The sequence below is a fragment of the Bos indicus x Bos taurus genome, chromosome 4, assembly GCF_003369695.1.
Source record: "Bos indicus x Bos taurus breed Angus x Brahman F1 hybrid chromosome 4, Bos_hybrid_MaternalHap_v2.0, whole genome shotgun sequence".
Lineage (NCBI taxonomy): Eukaryota > Metazoa > Chordata > Mammalia > Artiodactyla > Bovidae > Bos > Bos indicus x Bos taurus.
This window is the reverse complement of record NC_040079.1, coordinates 16393927-16417881: the sequence shown is the minus strand read 5'-3', so window position 1 is coordinate 16417881 and position 23955 is coordinate 16393927. Positions and strand designations below refer to the sequence as shown.

Sequence of the window (23955 nt, the reverse complement as noted above, 5' to 3'; positions counted from 1 at the left end):
TTTCCTCAAGCAGCCTCCAAGTATACACTTACACATACACCCAGTGAAGGATTCTGACTGGTCCTGACAGTCATGCACCCACCCTGTGGACCAGTCACTGTTGTCAAGGAGATGAGATACCATAATCAGCCATGCCTGATGGTGAGTCCACCCCCGTGACCAGAAGGGCAGGCTCTGTCATCGACAGCTCCTCCAGAACTGGTGGAATGGGGGAGGGTGCTTCCTAAAGGAGGGCTGGGCAGACAAAAACAGGTCAGCCACCCAGACATCCAAAAGGAAAAACAAGCTTCCCTTAAATGTTTCTCTGATGAAGATCTTTCCAGGAGCTCCTCAAGCTACAGATGAGTGTTAGTATAAATATAAATCCATAAGATTACACAATTTATGTGTAAAATGGGGCCAGTTTTCTCACGAGGTTCATAAACCAGCTCTGAAGCAATTCTAAAGAAATGGTGACAAAATTGTTTTTAGCATTAGCAACATTACTAGAAAAAAGCTCAAAGGCTCCCAAGGTGCTCACTTGGAAGGACAACTTTCATTTGAATGTAGAAGTATTATTTTGGGTTTTTTTTCCTTTGAAAATCCAGATTATATGGACATAAGTTTGAGTAGGCTCCAGGAGTTGGTGATGGACAGGGAAGCCTGGCATGCTGCAGTCCATGGGGTGGCAGTCAGACACGACTGAGCAACTGAACTGACTGATGTAAAATTATTTTGGTAATAACTAAATCAATACAAATGAATCATTACCAAAATACATGTGCATCTCAATGTAAATGCTTTCCTTTTAGAACTAAGAGTTTAGGGAAATGAGAATCACAGCATGAGCTTTAGTTAAATCTAAAGCAGTGTATACCTATGGCTGATTTATGTTCAGGTTTGACAGAAAACAACAAAATTCTGTAAAGCAATTATCCTTCAATTAAAAAATTAAAAAAAAAAAAGCAGGGTTTTTAACATGGGGTTTGTGGGTCCCCCAGTCTGGTTACTGTCAATCAATTGTCAGTACTGGTTACTGGAGAGCTTATTAAAGTTAGAAGGGACTGGGTCCCATCCCAGAGATGCTGGTCAAGAGGTCAGGCATCACTACTTTTTGAATGCTTGGCCAGTGCTTTGACCAGTCCTTGAGGCTGAAACCATTGCCCTAGAATAGCATTTCTTGAATTGTGGGAGTAGTCTTTTACATTAGAATCCAGAGAGCCTGTTCAGATGCAGATTTCTGGGCGCCTCCCAGCCTACTAGATCTGCTCTGGGGAGGAGCAGAGCTGTGGCTACAGTTTAAGTGCCCAAGTGACTTTTGAACATTTGATTTTTTTTTGAGATAATTATAGATTTACAGGAAGTTACAAAAAGAAATGTACAAAAAGATCCTGTATACCCTTGACCCTATTTCCTCCAATGGTTACCTCTTGCATAACTACAGTACATTATCAAAACCAGGAAATTAACATTGATACACTCCATAATGGGCTTCCCAGGTGGCTCAGTGGGTAAAGAATCAGCCTGCAATGCAAGAGACGCAGGTTCAATCCCTGGGTCAGGAAGATTCCCTGGAGGAGGGCATGGTAACCCACTCCAGTATCCTTGCCTGGAGAATCCCAAGGATGAGGGAGGCTGGCAGGCTACAGTCCATAGGATCGCAGAGTTAGACACGACTGAAGCAACTGAGCACATACAGCATGATCCATAACACTTACTCAAATTTTATCAGACTTTCAAGCCTTCGTGTGTGTGTGTGTGTGTGTATGTGTATGTAGAATCCTCTGAAGTTTTATCAGATGTGTAGGTTTGTGTAATCACTACTGTACATTAAGATACAAAACCAGTCACCACAAGACTCTCCTGTGCTGCCTTTTACAGTCACACAACCCCATCACAACCCCCGCATCCCTAGAGTTTAGAATCTACTCATCTCTTTTCCTTTAGAAACAACTAATCTCACTGCTGTTTCAAAAACATACAAATGAAATCATATAATATGTAACCTTCCTAGATTGGCTTTTTTCATTTCAGGTGTCAAAGAATCCCTCAAATTTCATTTTAAAATGCTGTGAATGGGAAATGTCTTAGGGAAATGTCCACAGTTTTTACCAGATTCTCAAGAAAATTCTATGACATGTCTCATAAAGTTTATAAAAGCATTGGTTCATGGTTTTATTGGGTTATTTCTGGTCTTCTTGGCTAAAATCAATAATAAAAAAAAAACTAGTGAATATTTTTTCTTCTACCACATCTGTTGAATTCCTGTGTCCCAAAGATTTCTCTAACAGTTTGGGAAATATGATCACTCAGATGAATATTTCTGAGTGCCTGACATGTGCTAGACAAATATTATTTTTTCCCTAGTTAGTAAGAAGGGGAAGAGTTAAAACATTAAGGACACTTTTAGCTTATGAAAAGCTCTAAGTAACTAAGAAATCAGAGCAAACTTTGAAGCTTTCATGCCATGTGACTTGAACTGCTGTGCTCTTTACTGCTCTGAACTGGATATGCCAGTGATCAAATAACATCCTGAAGAATAATCCTATACACTGAAAACATGGCATTATGCAGTGGGGCTACCTGTCATCACTCTGGTTGGCTTTATAGAGGAGGAGCCTGGTAGGCTGCAGTCCATGGGGTCACTAGAGTCGGACACGACTGAGTGACTTCACTTTCACTTTTCACTTTCATGCATTGGAGAAGGAAATGGCAACCCACTCCAGTGTTCTTGCCTGGAGAATCCCAGGGACGGGAAGCCTGATGGGCTGCCGTCTATGGGGTCGCACAGAGTCAGACACGACTGAAGTGACTTAGCAGCAGCAGCAGCAGCAGCAGTCAAGCGCTCATAGCTCCTCCAGGCATGCTTGTCCCTGGGCAATTGTCGAACTGATTCCTCTGCTTGCCACACCCTCACTCCCCTTTGCCACCCACCTATCTGGACTAATTCTTGCCCTTCCTTTGAAACTCACTTTAGGAAGTACCACCTCTAGGAAGGCTTCATTCTCTCTTCTCCAGGCTTTCATTGGGCTGTGCCCAATGTCACCCAACCTTGCCAGATGTCACAGTGCATGGTGATTACTTAATTGCTACTGCCACCAGGCTCTGAGACCCTTGACGGCTATGACGGGGTCTTGGATGCTTTTATGCCCCCCTGAACTTCAATAAATAGCAAGATCTATTTAATAAATAAACAACAGTATGTCCTTAAACAGCTTCCCGTTGGCATTCACCACTGCTGACTGCCTGAGACTTTCCTCCATTTCTTTTTTTTTTCTAAGATTTTTTTGATGTGGATCATTTTCAAAATCTTTATTGAATTTGTTACAATATTGCTTCTGTTTGATGTTTTGGGGTTTTGGCCCCAAGGCTTGTGTGATCTTAGCCTCCCCAACAAGGGATTGAACTCGTATCCCCTGCACTGGAAGGCTAAGCCGTAACCACTGGACCACTAGGGGAGGCTCTGTGTCTTCGTCAGCGCCATAGCATCTCTTAAGCGCCTTCACGTGGAGGTATATAGACCCAGCTGTTCAGTCTTTCCCCAGCAGGCTTCATCGTCCCTGGATTCTCACAAAGGTTTGCCAATACACTTTAGGCTTTTTCCCAAGGATCAGTATATACAAGTCGCTGATCTTCTCTTGCTAGAATGCTTGTCTCCCCAATTTTGGAAAATAGGGACAACACTGACCTGTACCATTTTCCTTCTTGGTCTTACTACTGGATCCTATAAATTCTTTATTATTGTGTTTAAACTTACAGATCTGTCTTTCCCATCAAGGGGGTGAGTTTCCTGGGGCTAAACACTGTCTCTTATTCATCCCAGAGTCTCCAGGGACTGGTACCAGGTGGGATTCCATAAATGTTTGTGGAATGAAGTTTAGTGTTAGGTCATCAGAGCTCTGCTGTTCCTCATGCTTAGCACATGCATTTCCTCATCTTCTCCACACCTTTACTCCCTATTTATCTTTGATCCCTGATTCTAAGCCACTGAGAATTCTTTATGGAAAGGAGAAGAGAGCAGATAAATACAACATTTATCATTTTAAAGTAATTTTAAGTTAAACATTTTAAAGTAATTCTCTTCTTCCTCCCAGGTACTATCTTGGTCGTCTGATGTTTATTGTTATCTCTGAGCCAGACATGATTGAGCAGGTGTTGGTTGAGAAGTTCAGTAACTTTACCAACAGAATGGTATGTAATTTTCTTTCTGCATATGGATGGAGGGGGAATCCTTCTAAGATGCAAGGACCACACGTCACATCTAACAGGGACGTGATTGGGCCTCTTACAGGGTTTAGATCAGTTCAACTCAAAACTGAGCTCCCCAGTGAATTCGAGTTTTCAAAAGAGATGGACTGTTGCAAAAGAATAGCGTTTACATTTAAAAAATGCTTCAAGAAAGCGAAAACTCAAGAGAAGTGGTAGCTGATAAAAATGCTGAAACCGGGAGGGTTTTTAAAGCTGTGTTCAAAGCTAGAGGAATCCAGAGAGCATAGGTCAAGCGTTTGAGGAAGACCAAGGAAGGTTAATAAATATCAGAGGGAAAGTAACGTTTCAAGACTCCTGTGCTTACATCTTTCCCAGAGAGTATCAATGTCTTAAGATTGGAAAAGGAAGACAAGTAACATGATGAGGGAAATTCATCCCCAAGTAACAAGTCTCTAACCCACTAAAGGAGGTATATATTCCATCTTTTTTTTTTTTTTTTTTTGCAAAGTACATATCCTACTCTTTGTCTTTGATGAGAAAGCCCAAAGAATGGAAGAGATGACAGAAAATGGCACAGGTCAGGGCTGTCCATATTTTCAAAAAACGAGGAGATAAGGATTCTTATCAACAGCCTTCATGCTGATTTTCGGAAAATAGTCTAAAGTGAATGAATAAACAGTTGCTTGTGAGAATTTAGAGAATCTCTATGTGCCAATCTTTTTTTTTTTTTTTTTTTTGTCAAATTAAACTCATCTTCCATCCTTATAGGAATAGTATTCACTTATAGGAATGTATTCATTCCAATACATTCTTATAGGAATATATTCACTCTTTTGTTGGTTATTTTACCAACCTTTGCACACTTGTGATATATACCAGGCACTGCCTAGGTACCGATTAGAAAGAGATAGAAAACTCAGTATTGTCCTCGAGGAGCTCATAGTCTAATGACAGAGGCAGAGAGGAAGGAAACCAGGATAATATAGAATGGTGAGCATGGAAAACACTGCTCCACCCAGAATGGGAAAAGGGAAAGGCTTATTAGAGGTGAAGTGGCTGAGACTGTCTTCTTAAAGAAATTAGCAGTGCCCGCCTGCGTTCTGTACTGGTTGAGCTGTCCAGAGTGTTTATTTGCATTAAATTTCACAGAAACTTATGAGACTGGTACAGTTATCATCTGTATTTTACTGACAAAGAAATAAGACCCAGGTTATAGGAGGAAGACTAATAGAACCCATGTGCCGTCTCCCAATCCAAGTCCAGGGCTTTTCCTACTGCCACTACTGTTAACAGCTGCCTAGGTGATGTTTCTGGATTGTCAAGGCTTCATGCAGTAATTGGTTACTTGCCCCCAAAACTCACCTTCCAGTCCCAGAGCATCATGTCCAATTGCTATTAACAAGAGAGTCCCCCACCTTTCCTACCCCTGTCCCAACCCTTGGTATTCTTCCAGGCTCTCCTCAAATTCTTTCTCCCCCATAAAACCTTCCCTACTTCAACTCTCATTTACTATTCCCCCTCTCTTAACTCTAACAGCATCGATCATCTGCATCAGTGGTACCCAACCTTTTTGGCACTGGGGGCTGGTTTCATGAAGGATAATTTTTTCAACAGGCTTGGTGTGGGGAATAGTTTCAGAATGATTCAAGCACATCACACTTATTGTGCACTTTATTTCTATTATTATTACATCAGCTCCACCTCAGATCATCAGGCATTAGATCCCAGAGGTTGGGCACCCCTGAACCACGTCACTCCCATTATTTTCACGGTCACTCCCACTGTGCCTTTGACTATTTGCTCTAAATGAATGCATGACTTTCACCCTAACTTGATTAACTTTAAGCTTATCCTTCTTTTTTATACCCCAGGGCCCAACCACATAATGACTCCTCAGTATCCAATATACCCTTGTTCAAACTGAATTGACTCTCCATCAACTTAACATTCTCCCCAGATGATTGAGGTAGTACTTGGAGATTCAATATATACTCTTCCTCTTGTAAGTCATTCACAAACATGTGAGAAGATCCATCAAGGATTAGATCTCTAGGAAATCCCAATGTTTATAGTTTTCCATCTGGGAATATACCTACTTATCTTCAGCTTAGTTTATGGTCTTTAAGCCAATCCCATATTCATGATAAAAACAATCCTTAGTGACTCAGTTTCTAGAAGACCATCTTTAGAGTGGGATTTTCTCATAGGTTTTGAAAGTCAAATTAAATTGGGCTCTGCGGTTACCTCTTATCCATATGCTTATGTATCTGCTCAAAGAACTCAAGGAGATTAGTGAGGCGTGATTTCTTCTTCCTGACACCATGCCGCCTCCCCTCTAATAAGCCATGTTCACTTGAGTGTTCAGCGATTCAGCTTTATTACACAGTCATTCAGTAAACACTAAATGCTTACTCCATGCAAGCCTCTACCAAATGGTCCCTCGTGATACAGAAAAGACCTCCGCATATTAGTTTGATGCATTAAGTGAAAAGGAACTTACATAATGCATGGTTTTATGTTCCAACTCTGAGAACCCGTCTCTGCTCACAATCCAGGCTTGACTTACGTGTACGCATGACAGCCTGGTGGAGAGTGGCGGGGATGGGTTCACCTTTGAACTTGGATGTCGGCTGTAGGCATCCCATGAGGGACTAAATAGGACACATTTGGCTGGAGGTGGGGTGCCACCATGGGGAACTCCCTGACATAAGTCAGTACTGAGCATATATTTGAATTAAAAAACTGTTTAATGATACGTTTTTTTCCAGCTTAAGAACACGGGGCTGAACAAACTCTATGGGTTGGACCCAGGTTGGCAGCTAGTATTTCAAGTTTTCCAATTCACATTTTCAAGGCACTCAGTGGAATGCAACTGCTCTCTCCTGTTTTCCAATTGGACCCCTTGGGCCTCTCTTACGCTTTCAGCACTTCCTCAAGTTGCTTCCGGTTGGGTGCAACCACACTTTATCGTTAAACCCCAATCATTCTCTTTAACATATACAGAACCTCAGTTTTCCCAGCACTTCCGGTCTTGGTTATTTTTATGCAGATATTTTTACTTAGCTCCTTGTGGCTATCAGGTACTTGGTGAAGCCAGGGGGGCAGCTCTTTTCTTTTTTTTTTTTTAATCTGCAGAAACTGGAGCTGGGTCCATGTGACTCAGCAGAAATGGTCTTACCAGTAGTAGACCATTTCATTCCTGGCTTGTCAGGAAGGCTCAGGGTTGGGAAGCTGTGGGAAGGGTGATAAGAGGAAGGGGTGGGGGGTCTTTGGCCCACATGAGGTTGGTCTAGCTGGATGCAGATCCAGACTGGAGGAGCTTAACCACTAAAGCTACCACCTGGAGCTCTTGAGTTCTGGTCTGACCTGGCAAGCGGGTCAGGCAGCAGGCGTGCCCATTGCCCAGTTTTGTTATGTGTTTGTGGAGTGGACTGGAAGGTGGTGGTGGTCACACGTGTGCGGGGTGGGGGTGCCAACCCTCAGGTCCTCGCAAGCAACTTGGGGTCAACCATCCAGACACAGGTCCAGCCACACTGTTAACTCACATGTAAAACTACATGATGGAGTTGGTGAGTGGTTTTATCCAGGACCATAAAACCTGCTTCTGAGATGGCACTACGGTAAAGAACCCACCTACCAATGCAGGAGACAAAAGAGATGTGGGTTTGATCCCTGGGTCGGGAAGATCCCCTGGAGGAGGGCATGGCAACCCACCCCAGTATATTTGCCTGGGAAATCCCGTGGACAAAGGAGCCTGTTGGACTATGGTCCATAGGTTCACAAAGATTCGGACACCACTGAGCGACTTAGTACTTAGCACGCACATAAACCCCGGGCCTGATTCCCCGGAGGCAGCCCCTTCAAGGCTGCCTTTGCCGTCTCACTGCAAGGACACGGGAATCTTAGAATGAGTTCGTGTGAAGCCACAAAGCCCCTGGCACCAGCAAAGAGTGCCAAAGTTCTGAGGCAAATGCGTCACTGCAGACCTTTATAACCCACTGCATCTGTAGTCAGGCCCCATCCCAGGAGCAGGAGCGTGTGGCTGGTTGCAGAGCTCAAGAGCGAGGCAAACTCCACCCAGCACTCCAGGTGGGTCAGGCCACCTGAGCTGGGCCCCCAGGGACCAGCCTGCTGCCACTCACTGAGGACGAAAGAGCCTCGGCCAGCTAGCCCCAAACATGTCCCCTCCACCTGCAGCCAGCACCTCTCTGCTGACAGCTTTGGAATCTTCACTCATCTAGAGTTTCTGGGCCTCTTTCTTTTAAATAAAACATTGAGTCAGAGAAAACATTCTGGTTTTCAAGTGGGTGCAGGAAGATTTAAGTTGTGAGGATGGTTTTGGTCCATAACAGGGAAGCTCTCATCACCAAGTCAAACATTGACTACTTTTTTCAGCTTTGCATTTCTCAAGAAGTGTCAGTTCACATGATGGATCCATAGCTCTGGGGACCATTCTTGCTTAAAGCCTAAACAGACTGCATAGAACCAGAAGCACAGGTGTGTGACCTAATTTGCCTGGCCCCTGTCCGTTTTGAGGCAGTTCTCATTGGGTTTTTAATATATAATTGAATTTATTTATTTTTAATTGAAGGATAATTGCTTTACAACCAACCAATTTTATTGGTTTCTGTCAAACATCAACATGAATCAGCCATAGGTGTACATATGTCCCCTCCCTCTTGAGCCTTCCTCCCACTTCCCTCCTCTCATTGGGTTTTTTGGTTTGTTTTAATATTTATTTATTTGACTGTGTTGGGTCTTAGTTGTGTCATGAGGGATCTTTCATTTCAGGGCACAATCTCAGTACTTGTGGTCCATGGGCTTAGTTGCCCCTTGGCATGTGGCATCTTCGTTCCTCACCAGGGATGGAACCTGAGTCCCCAGCATTGGAAGGTGGATTCTTAACCAGTGGACCACCAGGAAGTCCCAGGTCTTACTGTTTTATGTGAAACATTGTACTGTGCACAGGAAACCCTGCATCCTGAGCCAAGCGCGTCTCCTCCCGGGCTGCCCCACCCACAGGAAGCCCCCATGCGAGTGGCCACAGTGGGATGCCTGCAAGCTGCAGGTCTCTCCTCTCACCAGCTTTTCCCATTTCTAAAAAAGCCAAAGCTGGGGAATTGCACTTGATGATCTCAAACATCTTGCAGGGCCCCGGGTGTTCCGTGAAGCCTCAGTAACGTAGTAGCAGTGCCAAGAGGTATTGACTAAACCCTCAGCTGTTCTATCAGTGCCTTGCAGAGCTTTTCTAAACTTCAAAATCTTGTTGAAAATAATTTTATATTTCTGTCTTACTAAACCTTTGGTTCACTAGGAAGCCATCTTTAAATTTTTAAAAGAGAAATAAGTAAAATCTTAGATTCATATCTTCCCTCTCTGACTTTTGTGGTGGCAGAAGTAAAAACAAATGTGTAGGGACTTCCCTGGTGGTCCAGTGGTTAAGAACCCACCTTCCAATGCAGGGGACATGGGTTCAGTCCCTGGTCAGGGAACTGAGATCCCACATGCTGTGGGGCAACTTAAGCCTGTGCATTGAAGACCCAGAGCAACCGAAAAATTTAAAAATGTGTAAACTAGGAGATTAATAGCTAGAATTCTGGGAAGAGATCAGGAAATAAGCCATAGAAGTAATTCTGGTCTCTCAGTGTTGTGTTCCTGAACTTTCCTAGGCAGGGCTGCCATAACCCAGTTCTTGTCTTTGTTCAAATTAGAAGACTCCCCACCCTCTCACCTTTCATTGGCTGGTGCTGAGTTGGCAGAGGGAGCCCAAGTTGGGGTAAGCCCCACTTGTCCCCTGAACCTTAAATAAAATGTCCTGGGTCCCCTTGAGCCCTGGACATGCCACATCCCTTACTTGGAGGCCATGCTTTTGGTCTGGTCATAGTCTGAAACCGAGAGAAGGAAGACGGTGTGATGTTCATGGCCATCTTCTACTGGCAAAGAGTGAAGGGACAAAAATTGTCTTGTGGAGATGCAACACTTTAAATACTTCAAAACACCAAAATTAACACCTGCTCAGTTGGCTCAGTTGCTCAGTCTTTGTACAGCCAGATAGCAGTAGTCATATGTTGAAAATAGTGTATGTTCTCACGCCTAGGATTGTGGGTTCCCCAGGTGACAGAATCCTAGGGTTTTCATTGACTGTAATAGACTGAGGGGCAGGGCACGGTGTTTCACACCCCTGGGGGTAGGAGAAAGATGGGCAGTAACCCTCTGCATCCTTATCTGTGCGAGGTTGTGTGAGGAAGACTATAACCACAGACCTGGCCTTTCTGCGATCATGGCATCCTTTCTGATAGCAATATTTCTGCAGCCTCCTTGACATACTTAACACCAAGCAAATCAGCAACACTCTCAGCCTGACCACTGAAGTAGGACAGCATCTCTTGAGTCTTTAAATCACCTTGCTCTGTTTACCTGCTGCCTGCAGCTCCGTGTGGTCATGTGAGAACTGTGGACTGCCCTGCCAGGATATCACAGAGCTGATACAGGCCTTTCGTCAACTCTCTGGCATATTCCAGGACATAAGAAAACTATTTTTGGCTATGGCTTTATATCCCATTATGCCTTTTTCATGGTAACACATGTGCCCATTTACAGCAAATGTGCATTGCATGCATTTTGCAGCACTCTGGGAAGAGGCTGGTAGTTCTTACGTGGCTCCACTGGGCCAGTGGAGAAACACTGGTTTGGCCCATGATAAATCACCCCATGCATGCTTCTTCACTTCATGTGAGCACAGAATGCAGAGGAATCGGCTTGAATAATCTGCTCCTCAGGATTGTTTGATTCTTCAGTGTTTTAAGTTTATGCTTAGCTGGTCTGAGTTAGACTCTATTTTAGAGTCTTAACTGAGGAACTTCCTTGGTGGCCCATTGATTAAGAATCTGCCTTCCAAAGCAGGAAACCCAGGTTTGATCCCCGGTCAGGGAACTAGGATTCCACATGCCGAGGGGCAACCAAGCCCGAGCACCACAACTACTGAGCCCACGTGCTTTGGAGCCCATCTCCACAGCTAGAGAAAGCCCACACGCCCAGTGGAGACCCAGAGCAGCCACAACATTTTTTTTTTAAAGATCTTAATTGAAAAGACAGACACCTTCAACTGTCTGAGGGAAATTTAGCAAGGGAGCCATGAGGCCACTGCTGAACCACGCTGCTTGTCAGGACAGTTTCCTAATTATTATCCCCAAACTAATGAAATGATGTGAAAAGCACTTTGACTCTTATGAGATGCACAGTATTGGTTATAAACCACCCCATTTCCATCTCCAAATCAGCTGTGAGCTCTTTGAGGACAAGGGTTCCATTCTTTGACTCAATAGTTTCAGAGCCACCACGGCACTGGCACATATTAATAGTAGGTTCTCAATAAATGTGCGCAGCTTGGCAGCGTGGTGACCAACACGATTTCAGCTGAGGGTGAGGATGTCTCTCAGGTTCGGGGTTAGAGTAGGGTTTTCAAATGTTTCTGACTGTGACCTCCGGTAAGAAATGTATTTCACGTCAGGACACAACACTGAACGCTTTCTCTCTCACATACACACACTCACATACTCTCCCCAACATTCTCGCAGACACACCCATAAATATCCCGATCTTGAACAAAAATTCGGCAACAAAACCCTTCCCCTCGCTTCACAAAATGTCCCTCTAATATTTTCTACTCTGCCCCATTCCTTGTTTCTCTCTCTTTTCTTTTCAATGCTGGTTGCCATCCACAACATTCATTCATGACCGGTTACGGCCTGCAGTCCGGAAGCCCCTGACCAGAGTCTGAGTGGAGCCTGGTTCCCTTGGACCTCCCTTCTTCAGCTGGGTCTCCCCTTCCTGCCTCAGCACCCACAGTCTGGCCCCATCAGTTTTACCAGTCTCATTCCTGCAGGGCAAGCCCCCTGTGCCTTTCAAAGGCCTCGCTCAGTACATCTAATCAGTGATTATGTGTAGACAGGGCTGGGGGAGGGGGATGGATGGGGAGTTATTTGTGACACGGGTGTGGAGTTTCAGTTATGCAGGATGAAGTTCTGGGGATGGATGGGGCGATGGTTCCACAACAATGTGAATGTCTTTAATACCACTGAACTGTCCACTTAAAAATGGTTAAGATGGTAAATGTTACATTATGTGTATTTTGCCACAACTAAAAAATACATGTATTATATGTGTGTGTGTGTGTGTGTGTGTGTGTGTGTGTGTGTGTAAACAAGCAAACTGGCTTCCCTGGTGGCTCAGACAGTAAAGAATCTGCCTGCAGTGAAGGAGAGCCAGGTTCTATCCCTGGGTGGGGAAGATCCCTTGGAGAAGCGAATGGCTACTCACTCCAGTATTCTTGTCTGGAGAATCCCATGGACAGAGGAGCCTGGTGGGCTATAGTCCATGGGGTTGCAGAGTCAGACGCAACTGAGCAACTTGCACTTTGAAACAAACTAATTTTAAAATAGCTGAAGTGGTTTAGAGAAGGAACTTATGGTTCCCAGGGGGAAAGGATGGGAGGAAGGGGGATAGTTAGGGAGTTTGGGAAGGTCGTGTACACACTGCTATATTTTAGATGGATAAGCAACAAGGACCTACTGGATAGCACCTGGAACTCTGCTCAATGTCATGTGGCAGCCTGATGGGAGGGGAGTTTGGGAGAGAATGGACACATGTATATGTTTAAACTATATTTGGTGTGGTCATCAGGAGGTTAAGTCCTTGAGGTTGAGAAAGTTCTTAAAAGTCATTTAGACAACCCACTCTACCCGGTGTGACCCTGTGGACTGTAGCCTGTCAGGATCCTCCATCCGTGGGATTTTCCAGGCAAGAATACTAGAGTGGGTTGCCATTTCCTCCTCCAGGGGATCTTCCTGACCCAGGGATCGAACCCAAGTCTCCTGCATTGCAGGCAGACTCTTTACTGTCTGAGCCAGCAGGGAAGCCCATATTTTAAATGGATAACCAACAAGGACCTACTGTATAGCACCAGGAACTCTGCTCAAGGTCATGTGGCAGCCTGGATAGGAGGGGAGTTTGGGGAAGAATGGATACATGTATACCTTTAAACTATATATATCTGGTGTGGTCATCTGGAGGTTAAGTCCTCAGGGCTGAGAGAGTTCTTAAAAGTCATTTATACTCTCCGCTCCACCCTGGCCACTCAAACCTCCCGTGCAGAATTTCCAAGAAGTAGGATACAGTCTCCAGTAACAGGGCTCACCACTCAAGGCAGGTTATTTTTATCTTCGAACCTTCTGACTTTGTTGGGAAGTTCTTTAGATGAGCTGGAATTTTCCCCACAGCTCCCACTATTGACCCCAATTCTATCACCCAGGGTCAAAAAACAAGCCAAGTTTCCTCTTCCATGTAATATACATTCAAGAAATAGCGTTTGAGCACAGATTAAGGGCCATGATCTGATCTCCCAAGCTTTCCAGCTATTCATTCCTAGATCTGTCAGCTTGTCCCCTCACCATCCGACCACTCTTCTGGAATGACCAATTGGCTGTTTCCCTCTTCCATATCATATCTAGAAATGAAACCATTACTCTAACCAATGCCCCTGAAATCCTCCATCAATGAAGGAAGAATTCTAATAGAAACTGTAGGCCCAGGGGACAGTATTGTCGTGGCAGGCGGATAAGGGAGAACAATGCTGACATATTGCATGGGGACTGGATTTCCCCTCTAAGCGCAAGATAAAAATTTTCATGGAGACAATCCTTAGGTCTGAAGGACAGACATGAAATCCAATCAGCCTTGGCTCATCTCCAATTTACCCTGTTTCATCAGAACCCCATAAACTACCACCCAACTTTCCTCGAAGTGAAATGCTGTATCACATGTAGCATAGCACAGGACTGGCATTTGCCAACATATAAATACACATAATGTACAATTTTCTCCTTTGACTCTGGAACCTAAACAAATGGGTTATGTTCTAAAAATTCCATAAAACCACAATTCTGTATAGTGACCACGGTACTCCTAAAGAATTTTATTCTAAATATAGAGAGGTATTCCTCTGCAGAAAAATATCCCAGCAACTTGGTTCTATTTAATAACATATAATTAAGTTCCTCCAGATACTTTGCAGTTATGTTTTATAGCTTATTTTGAGTGTTCATATTTTATCAGAAAATTATAATTTTCTTCTAAATAGGAGTTCTTACAAGGCTTTTGAGTTATGGTGGCTGGCTTCATGTTTCAACTATAATTAAAATAGTGAAAAGAAATAGCAAAACCGTACATCACATGTGTGGTTCTGAAGAAAGCTTGGTCCTCCGGTCCCCCTACTTCCCCTCACCCTGCAGCCCTAGGGCTAGGGGTGCTCTTAACAGCTGTGGAGGCCCCCTAGTTTTGACCACTTGGTCAGAGTGGCTGGTTTTAGGAAGGAAGAAAATGGCGTGGGAAGAAGGGATGATGAGAAGGGATTTCCCTGGTGGTCCAGTGGTTAAGAATCCACTGTGCAATGCAAGGGGTATGGGTTCGATCCCTGATCGGGGAACTAGGATCCCACATGCTATGGAGCATCTAAGCCAGCACACCACAACTAGAGAATTCGTGCACTGCAACTAAGACTGGACACAGCCAAATAAATTAAATATATATATATATATATATATTTTTTTTTTTTTAAAGGGATGAGAAGACCTCATTCTTGGCATGCTTCCAGATTCAGCAGGACTATCTCCTCCTCAGAGAAGCCTTCCTGGCCATTTAATCCCCTATCATTTTCTCACCTTGCTGCCCCCACTCCATTCCCTTGATAAGGGGCTTCCCTGGTAGCTCAGTTGGTAAAGAATCCACCTGCAATGCAGGAAACCCTGGTTCGATTCCTGGGTCAGGAAGATCCCTGGAGAAGGGATAGGCTACCGACTCCAGTATTCTCGGGCTTCCCTGGTGAACAGATGGTAAAGAATCCACCAGCAATATGGGAGACCTGGGTTGGAAAGATCCCCTGGAAGAGGGCAAGGCAACCCACTCCAGAATTCACCTGGAGAAACCCCATGGACAGAGGAGCCTGGTGGGCTACAGTCCATGGGGTCACAAAGAGTTGGACACGACTGAGCAACTAAGGACATCACCCCCTTCATAACATATCCTTTCCCTTGAACTATAATGATAGCTATCTGTTGGTTTAGGAGCCGTCTGCTTCCCCACTAGACTACCAACTCGGTGAGAGTCAATGCAATGTCTTCCTTATTTAGCACTGTAGAGGCAACTTCTCACATAGACATTCAACAAACATTTGCTGAATGAGAACAATGAATGAATGAATGAGGGAAAGCACACACAAGCATGGTGACAGGCCCTCTCTTGGAAGCAGCTCCATTGACACATGCTTCTTAAGGACTCTCTTTCTTCCCTTCCCCTCTCCCACCCACATTCCAAGGACCCAGACATCTGGCCCAACCTAACCAATCTAGCCACACAAAACCCCTTGCCACATAGTTCAGACATGACACTCAATCCCAGGAAAGACCAGCCCACCTCCAAGAAGCCTGCTGCTGGGTCTTCAGGGAGTGTTCACTCAGGAAGGGGCTACGGAACACACAGAAGCCACTGAGTTGTCTAGGGTGATGACCACAGAGTAACGAGGTAGAACGGGGCCAGAGGAGCCTCCCCGTCTGCTCAGAGGAGCCTCCCTGTCTGCTCCCAGGGGGCCTCAGCCATGGATCTTGAGATCACTGTCCATGAGACTTTATATTCCTCATACTCTTGCAAGAGAAATCTAAATGTTGGTCATGGGTGACTTTAACCAGAGTGTTTATTGTGGACTCTGTGACCACCGAGCTGGCTTGGGCATCCTGGAGTCCTAACTCTCTGCTTGTCTCTTTCCAAAAGGCAACGGGTTTGGAGCCCAAACCAGTGGCCGACAGTGTCCTGTTCTTACGTGACAAAAGATGGGAAGAGGTCAGAAGTGTCCTGACTGTGGCTTTCAGTCCTGAAAAACTGAGTGAGGTAAGACACAAGAAATGCAGAGTATCTTCTGTAAGGAGCAGGTTTCCTCTCTACAGATTGTGAGGAGAGGGGGTTCACTTTGCATCACTTGTCCAATGTCCTGCCCGCTGTGCCCTTCAATCCTGTTATCCAGAAAGCTCATGAAACTGTCCTGGAGAGTCCTCCCTTTCTCCAACCTATCACAGCCCCAGTTGCCATGAATCTGTAGTGAGTCAGCACGCACACAGGGCTCTCCTGCTGAGTCCCAAGCTCTGGCCAGGGCACTTTGAGGGCACCCAGGAGAAAACTGGAGGGGCTCTCCCCAGACTTTCCTGTATAACAGATCACCTGGAGAGCTTGTTAAAATGCAGATTCTGATTCAGTAGGTCTGGGGTGAACCCTGAGATTCTGCATCTCTAACAAGCTCCCCGGTGATGTACATGCTTCTGAACAGTGAACCACACTTTACATGTTGTTGTTCAGTCTCTCAGTCATGTCCATCTCTTTGCAACCCCACTCACTGCAGCTCACCAGGGTTCCCTGTCCTTCACCATCTCCCAGAGTTAGCTCAAACTCATGTCCTTTGAGTCGATGATGTCATCCAACCATCTCATCCTCTGTTGTCCCCTTCTCCTGTCTTCAGTCTTTATATAGTAAGGAACTAGAGAACATCCTGAAACAAAGGAGAGCTTTGAGTCAAGTCTGAAATAGGGAAGAAATGGCCAGGGATTATTAGGGAGGGGTATGAGAATGGCCTTGGCAGACCTCCAGGCAGCCAGGCACACCCAGGCTAATCTTCATGGCCAAGTCAGAGGGAAGAGTCTCATTTACAAGATGCTATTAAACCCGGGGCTCCCTCCTTCCCCCAACCAGGGATCCACCCTTCCCTACCAGTTGTACAAATAAAACCTACTGTTTGTCCTGCTTCCAGGCCAAGTACTCTCACTTGATCCTCACTGAAGGCACCTCAACTGCTGGTCTGACTTTGATGTCTATTCTGAATTCTGCAACAGCTCAGGACTGAGTCCTTGAGCCCTTCTGAAGAGAAATGGCTAAGGGGCTGCTATGGTTTTTCCAGTAGTCTTGTATGGATGTGAGAGTTGGACCATAAAAAAGGCTAATCAGTGAAGAATTGATGCTTTCAAACAGTGGTGTTGGAGAAGACTCTTGAGTATCCCTTGAAGGAGATCAAACCAGTCAATCCTAAAGGAATCAACTCTGAATATTCATTGGAAGGACTGATGCTGAAGCTGAAGCTCCAGCACTTTGGCCACCTGATATGAAGGGCTGATTTATTGGAAAAGACCCAGATGCTGAGAAAGATTGAAGGCAGGAAGAGAAGGGGATGACAGAGGATGAGATGATTGGACGGCATCACTGACTCAGTGGACATGAATTTGAGCAAGCTCCAGGAGATGGTGAAGGACAGGGAAGCCTGGCATGCTGCAGGCCACTGGGTCACAATTAGTCAGACACAACTGAGCAACTGAACACCAATGGAAGCTCACATCCCCTGGAGAAAGATATGGCAACCCACTCCAGTATCTTGCCTGGAGAAGTCCATGGGCAGAGGAGACTGGCAGGCTAAAGTCCATAGGGTCGCAAAGAGTTGGACACCGTCAGAGCAACTAACACTTTAACTTTCGCTTCAAAGCTTACACGTGCCAGACAACACTAAGGGTTCCCGCTTGTTTCAGAGAGAAACCTCCTTTCTCTCTGGTAAAGCTGTTTGAGAAATGAACTCTGCCTTCAGGGAGTGTGGGCTTGCTAATGCTTCACTGTGAGGGGGCACCAACAGCCTAGCCCGGCAGAAGGGCGTGGACCCTGTCCCTCAGGAGCAGGCCCGCGCATGCTCAGTGCCTCCTTTCCGCGCCAGGGCCTGATATGGGAGGGCGTGTAGAGCTGGAGTGGGTATGCAGTCATGTCACCTGGGGAGCTCTGCAAGCTATTGCTGTCTGGGCCCCACATGGAGACGAAATTGGTTTGGTTTGGAATGCAGCCTGGTTTTGAGGGGACTTTACAGCTCCCCAGGCAATTCTGATGTAAAGCTGGAATTGGGAACCACCACTGGTAGAGAAATTCCCCACAAGGAAATATGAGAAGGGGATTGTCCTTCTACAGGTGGAGCCCAGAGCCCTGCTCCACAGTCAGCTGTGTTATATAGACTGAGGATTCATGTGAGAATTAGTTTGAAGGAAGGGCCTGCTTCTTTAAAAAGCTGTAAAGCATTATCTGGATCACCTTTCTTACACCCGGTCACAACAATGTTGAGTTAACCAGAAGGAGGGGAGGGAGGAGCAGAGTTAGGTAAACCATGGGCTCACATCAGGAGCTCAAACAGGTTGTGACGTCACACTTCCTTATTTGTGAGTCAACAATGACTGTAGATGCAGAAAGAATCTCATCATTCCTTAAAAAAAAAAGAAATTGATGAAGGGTATCTGATTTTTTTCTAAGTAAGAAAAAAAGATTTTGTTTATTTTTGACAGTTTTGTGCCCTGTTTCTTTGAAGGAACAAAAGAAAAAAGAGGGGCTTCTTTGGTGGTCGAGTGGCTAAGCCTTCGACTTCCAATTTGCAGGGGGTGTGTGTTCATCCCTGGTTGGGGAGCTCAGATCTCATATGCCTTGGGGCCAAAAAAACCAAAACATAAAACAGAAGCAATATTGTAACAAATTCAATAAAGAAGTTTTAAAAATGGTCCATATAAAAGAAACGATAAGACCCTTATCAGGGTCTCGATTTCTTTAACATTTTACAGGGTGCACTCTAGAAACTGATACAGTGTCATTGCCCAAACAAATTTAGTGCTCCTGGGATCCAATGCATTTTCTCCTTTTGGTTCAGAAATCAAATTCTTAGTGCCTGAATTAGCTGCAGAAAACAGAGTTCCTCTAAGAGGTTCGTAGCACTAAGATGTCTAGGAGAAAGGGGCTGGTAAGAAATAAGAGGGAGGGTGAGGAGAGTGGAGGAAAGAGAGAGGGGGAAGAAATTTCATAGATTCCCTAGGTTTTGCTTCAGATCTATCTCATTGTTTAACATAATCTACAAGTAAACTTAAAGCTCCATTGGAAATCATCTTTCTACTCAATACAGTTCCGTTTAGGTTCCTGGGTTTCAATCGAAAGGATGCTGTTTCCGGGCAGAGGGAGTCACCTTTGTTCTCACCTGTGGAGAGTTTAGACCTGGTGACTTTAAGGTTTCTGGGTGACATCTAAGGCAGAAGTTGGCAGCACATCTTGAGCTCAGGAGAGAAAGGTAGGAAAGATGGGCCACGGGGATGTAAATATACAGTGTAAGGAATAAGATCAATAATACTGTAATAACTTCATATGAGGACAGATGGTTACTAGACGTAGGATAGTCATCATTTCATAATGAATGTGAAAGTCACATCAGCATGTAGTACACCTGAAGCTAACATAATATTGTACATCAACTATATTTCAATTTTTAAAAAGAAAAGAAAGTTTAAAAAAAAGACAGAAAACCCAGACATGGGTGAGGTCACCCCATGTGTACAGAAAATGAGAAGAGAGTCGCAGGGAGAACCATAAATAAGTGAGGGGCAGAGGAGAGATCTGTTAATGCAAAGATGACTTGGGAAGAACAGCTTGACATCGAAGTCTAGGAGAGTGTGGGTGGGAAAATGTTTTTCGAGGAGGAAGCAGCAGCCAAAGGTGTTAAATGCTGCTTAAACAGAAAGAAACACGAGGACTAATAAGCACGTGACAAAGGTAATATTTTTCGAATGTTAAACCAATGTCTGCGTGCTTCATGCTCCATAAACTGTGTCCTGGATTTTCTCTCCCCCACTGAATCTTTGCTTCAGAAGTAGGTGGCAGGCGCATTCTTGGAGCTGGGAGCTTTGTAGGGAGTAAAGTTTTCCTAATTCCCAAAGCAGCTCTCTCTGCATATGAAGAGAAGAGTTTGGAGCTCTGAGTAAGGAGTGTTACTCTACACCAAGGTGTAGACAGATGGAGGCTCTTCTATCCTATGGAAGTTAGATGAAGTAGAGAAAAAGAGAGAGCTGGCCGCCAGATATCAGTGTCCTGACTGCCTCCTTTCCCAGCTTCCGTGACCCTCAAGGTTTCTGGATGCTCCCCTGGACTTTAACCTCTCATTGGCTTTTGCTTTCTAGACACTGGTTCTCAAGCCCTGTGTGACCAGGAGCTGTATGAAAATTACCTAATATCCTTGTTTAAAACAGCTAATTCCAAGGACTTCTCTGCGGGTCCAGTGGCTAAGACTCTATGCTCCCAGGGCAGCAGGCCCAGGTTCAATCCCTGGTCAGGGAACTAGATTTTATATGCTGCAACTAAAGAGGTCCTACACTGGCAATGAAGACTCAGTGTAGTCAAATAAATAAAGAAATAAAAACTTATGGGCTTCCCAGATGGTGCTAGTGAGTAGTAAAGAACCCGCCTGCCAATGCAGGAGACGCAAGAGACTCGTGTTTGATCCCTGGATCAGGAATATCCCCTGGAGTAGGAAATGGCAACCCTCTCCAGTATTCTTGCTTGGAGAATCCCATGGACAGAGGAGCCTGGTGGGCTACAGTCCATAGGGTTGCAAAGAGTAGGACATGACTGAGCATCTTAGCACAGCACAGCACACCCCAGGACCTGCAGAATAAGGACTTCTAGGGTGACTGGGAATCTATATGCTTTACAAGTCCCCTGGCAGGATTCTGGTTAAAGCCAAAGTGGAATGCACTGGTGGTTCCAATCTTCCTCTTGGTCCCTTGTCTGACCTTCTCAACCTGCAGTCTCCCCAGGCTTGCAAGGGCTGGGCCCCAGAACCCCCCACTCCCTTCCCAGTTTTATTTCTCTCTGTAGTACTATCACCAGCTAACATTCCATTTATTTTACTTATTTTTCTCCTTTATTATTCATTGTATAGCATGAAGCACAAGATGGGTACACAATAATGATTTGCTGGATGGATGGATGGATGGGGAATCATAGAACCAGGAAGCTTTCTACCTAAGGATATTTTACAACTAGGATAAAAAGGAAACGAAAGAGAAAGAGTTTCATCAAAGAACAATTATGTAAGAGAATGCAGCCAATTTTTGGCTCTCTCTTTAGAGGGTCTCAGGCCTACGCATGCAGAAATAGAGAAAGCAGATCACAGAGACACAGAGAGGGGAAGGAGGCTCACTGAGGGCCTGGGGTGGAGGAGATGGAAGAGAGAAGCTCGGGAACCCACAAGGAGCCATGAGTCCACTCAGACAAGGGTACCTGACTCAGTTTTCCCAGAAATAGCTTTGAAATATCAATATAATCCCCAGTCCTTTCTGAATTTGTAAGTTGCTTTTGAACTTTTATTATCAAACCTCAGAGTTTATTATTATCATTATTTTGCTGCACTGTGCAACAAACAGGGTCTTAGTTCCTTGACCAGGGATTGAACCCACGCCCCCTGCATCGGGAGTGCGGAGTCTTAACTACTGGACTGCCAGGGAAGCCCCACTTCAGTGTTTATTCCTGAAATAGAGAGTTGTTTTCCCTTGAATTCTGAGGCTTTTCCCTTCATCCCCGGGCAGCCTAAGTCCTTCACTTCCTGGGTCTGTGTCATTAATATTCAAAAAGCTTTGGATGGCACCATCTTTATTTGTTGCATATTAGGCTGCCATGGCCAACAAGGCTTGAAAGTTCCTTTAAAATCAGCATTCTTTCATGAATCCTTAGTTTTATTTAAAATAAAATTGGGTTTTGGTTTACTTCTTACCAGGGATAATATAGATAGAGAAGGAGTGAAAATTTGGTTGATGCATCCCTGGTTTCAGAAGACACCATTGCAATCATGCTCCAGTGACAGACAAGTTATTGGGGTTTATATTAAAAGATGGCTGAGTGTTACTGGGAAAACAACAGTTTTTTTTTTATTAGAGAAAATATTGTCTGATTAGCCTGCCAGATTTTCACCCTAAAAGATTATTTTTTTAAAGGGTGCAATGAGTAGATTTATGTGAATTTTTACAGACTCTTTGCTAGATTCTTTCCAAAGACTATTAATAAGTAACCCTGGGATTGTGTAAAAATTTATTATGGGTTAGGAAGTAAATAGATTTAATTTCAAGGAACAAAACTGGGAATAAATTAATCCTCCTCTGAGGGAAATATATAAATAATAGGATTCATTGGGGACCCAGGTTAGTGCTAATTTTATTTTCAAATTTTATAACTCATCTGAGAGGGAGAACACCATGAAATTTATGCATTTGTATATTTCTCCAAATTCTTCTGATGTGAAAAATATTAAATCATTTGGGATAAGTTTCTAAGACTCTTCTAAGATTGTGTAAGTCAGCATGAAAGCGACAGATAACCTTCAGTGTAAGCAAGAATAAAACAGTACATTTAGGACACAAGCATTTAAATGGTACTTATATGATGAAGAACTTCAAGCTATGAATTACTACCAGGGAGAAGGATTTGAAATCATTGAGGACTGGGAAGGCCCCATGGTCATCTAATTCAGCAAAATATTGCAAACCAGATTTCTCTATGCATAGGGATTCACTATGCATATTAAAGACTTAGGGGAAAACTGCAGTAAAGAAATATGTTTAATTTTGTTTATTCTGGGTTCAAATAAGTTTCTAATACATGAAAACAGAAGGAGTTAACATCAGAGTTGACTATGGAAAGAAATGAGGCATTGAGCACTGTGCCTTTGGAAGTAGATTCTACCAGGAACTCCATGACCAAGCACCTTTAGCAGAAGCCAAGCTCCAAATTAGATGGACCGTGGATCCAACCCAGTATGGCAGCTTGAATCTCATCTGTCCTTAAAGCCTAATAGAAGACATAGGTATTTGCTCATCACCCAGATAACTAAGCCCATGGTGGCCCACAGAGCAGATAGAAAGAGACCTGGCAGCTCCATACAAGGAAGCCTGAAGCTGGGTGTGTCACTCAGGAGTAAGAGCCAATCATGTGTCTGCACATGGAGGACTCGGTTAAAGAAAAGTTAGACCTACAGGGAAGTGGCTGCGAATCTAGCTCGATGCCTAATTGTTCACTTTCATCCAGATGTTCCCTGTCAGGAAGGCACCGTCAATAATGCATGAATCTTGAAGGCGGAGACAGATGCGGTTATTATTCCCTCTGGGCTTTTCCTGCCTTGGAGAAGACATATGATTCGGGAATGACTACAATTTAAAAAAATTTAAGTTGATACCACCAGCTTACGAGTAAGTGCGTAGCTCCGACTGTTTCAGAGCAAACGTCTTTGCAGAATTCCAGTCATCGTCGCAGTTTCGTTTGGCCTGTAAATTTTCACAGTAAACGCTTCAGACAATAACACACAAGAGCTTCTAGAAGAGAACACAGCCTTCCTGTGGGGTTGGAGCAGGCAGCTTTCTCTGGGCTGCATCAGCCTCAAGAAGCCTATTTTTAATATTTGCTTTTATTTCTTAATCCTTCCAGACAATAAACATGAAAGTCATTATAACCAAGTGTGGCTGGGGTAATAAATTCTTCAGAGTCCAAAAATACATGGTCCCTGCCTGACCAATTGCCCATTTTCCAGAAGGTCTAGGTATTTATCTAGCAGCAAGAGACCATTATCTTGCCACACAGTTTATTCCGCTGACACCTAATCTCCTAATTAAAATCAGTATAATGATGGACTGTTTAAATTCTGGTTAAACATGTTCCTTTTCCATTTGCATTCAAAAGAAAACACACTCCTCATCACGGACACCCCATTCTGGGTTCTAATTTGGTTTTCCCTTGCCGGCATCATCATGGCGCTCCGACTTGCCGCTGGTTAAATCTAAAAGAGCATCTAAATATGCCTCCCAGCTTGCCTGTTGCTTGGCAACACCAGCAGCCACCTCC

General features: G+C 44.4%; 1 protein-coding gene across 2 annotated transcripts in view; it reads left to right on the top strand.

Annotated features, from left to right (window-relative positions):
* The window catches only part of TBXAS1 (thromboxane A synthase 1), a 173635-nt gene that overhangs the window by 75430 nt on the left and 74250 nt on the right, over positions 1-23955 (top strand). For both annotated transcript variants that reach the window (XM_027538853.1, XM_027538854.1), the window contains exons 4-5: positions 4074-4170; positions 16012-16128. In XM_027538853.1, coding sequence (XP_027394654.1) covers positions 4074-4170; positions 16012-16128 — 214 coding nt within the window. The remainder of the gene's footprint in view (positions 1-4073; positions 4171-16011; positions 16129-23955) is intronic.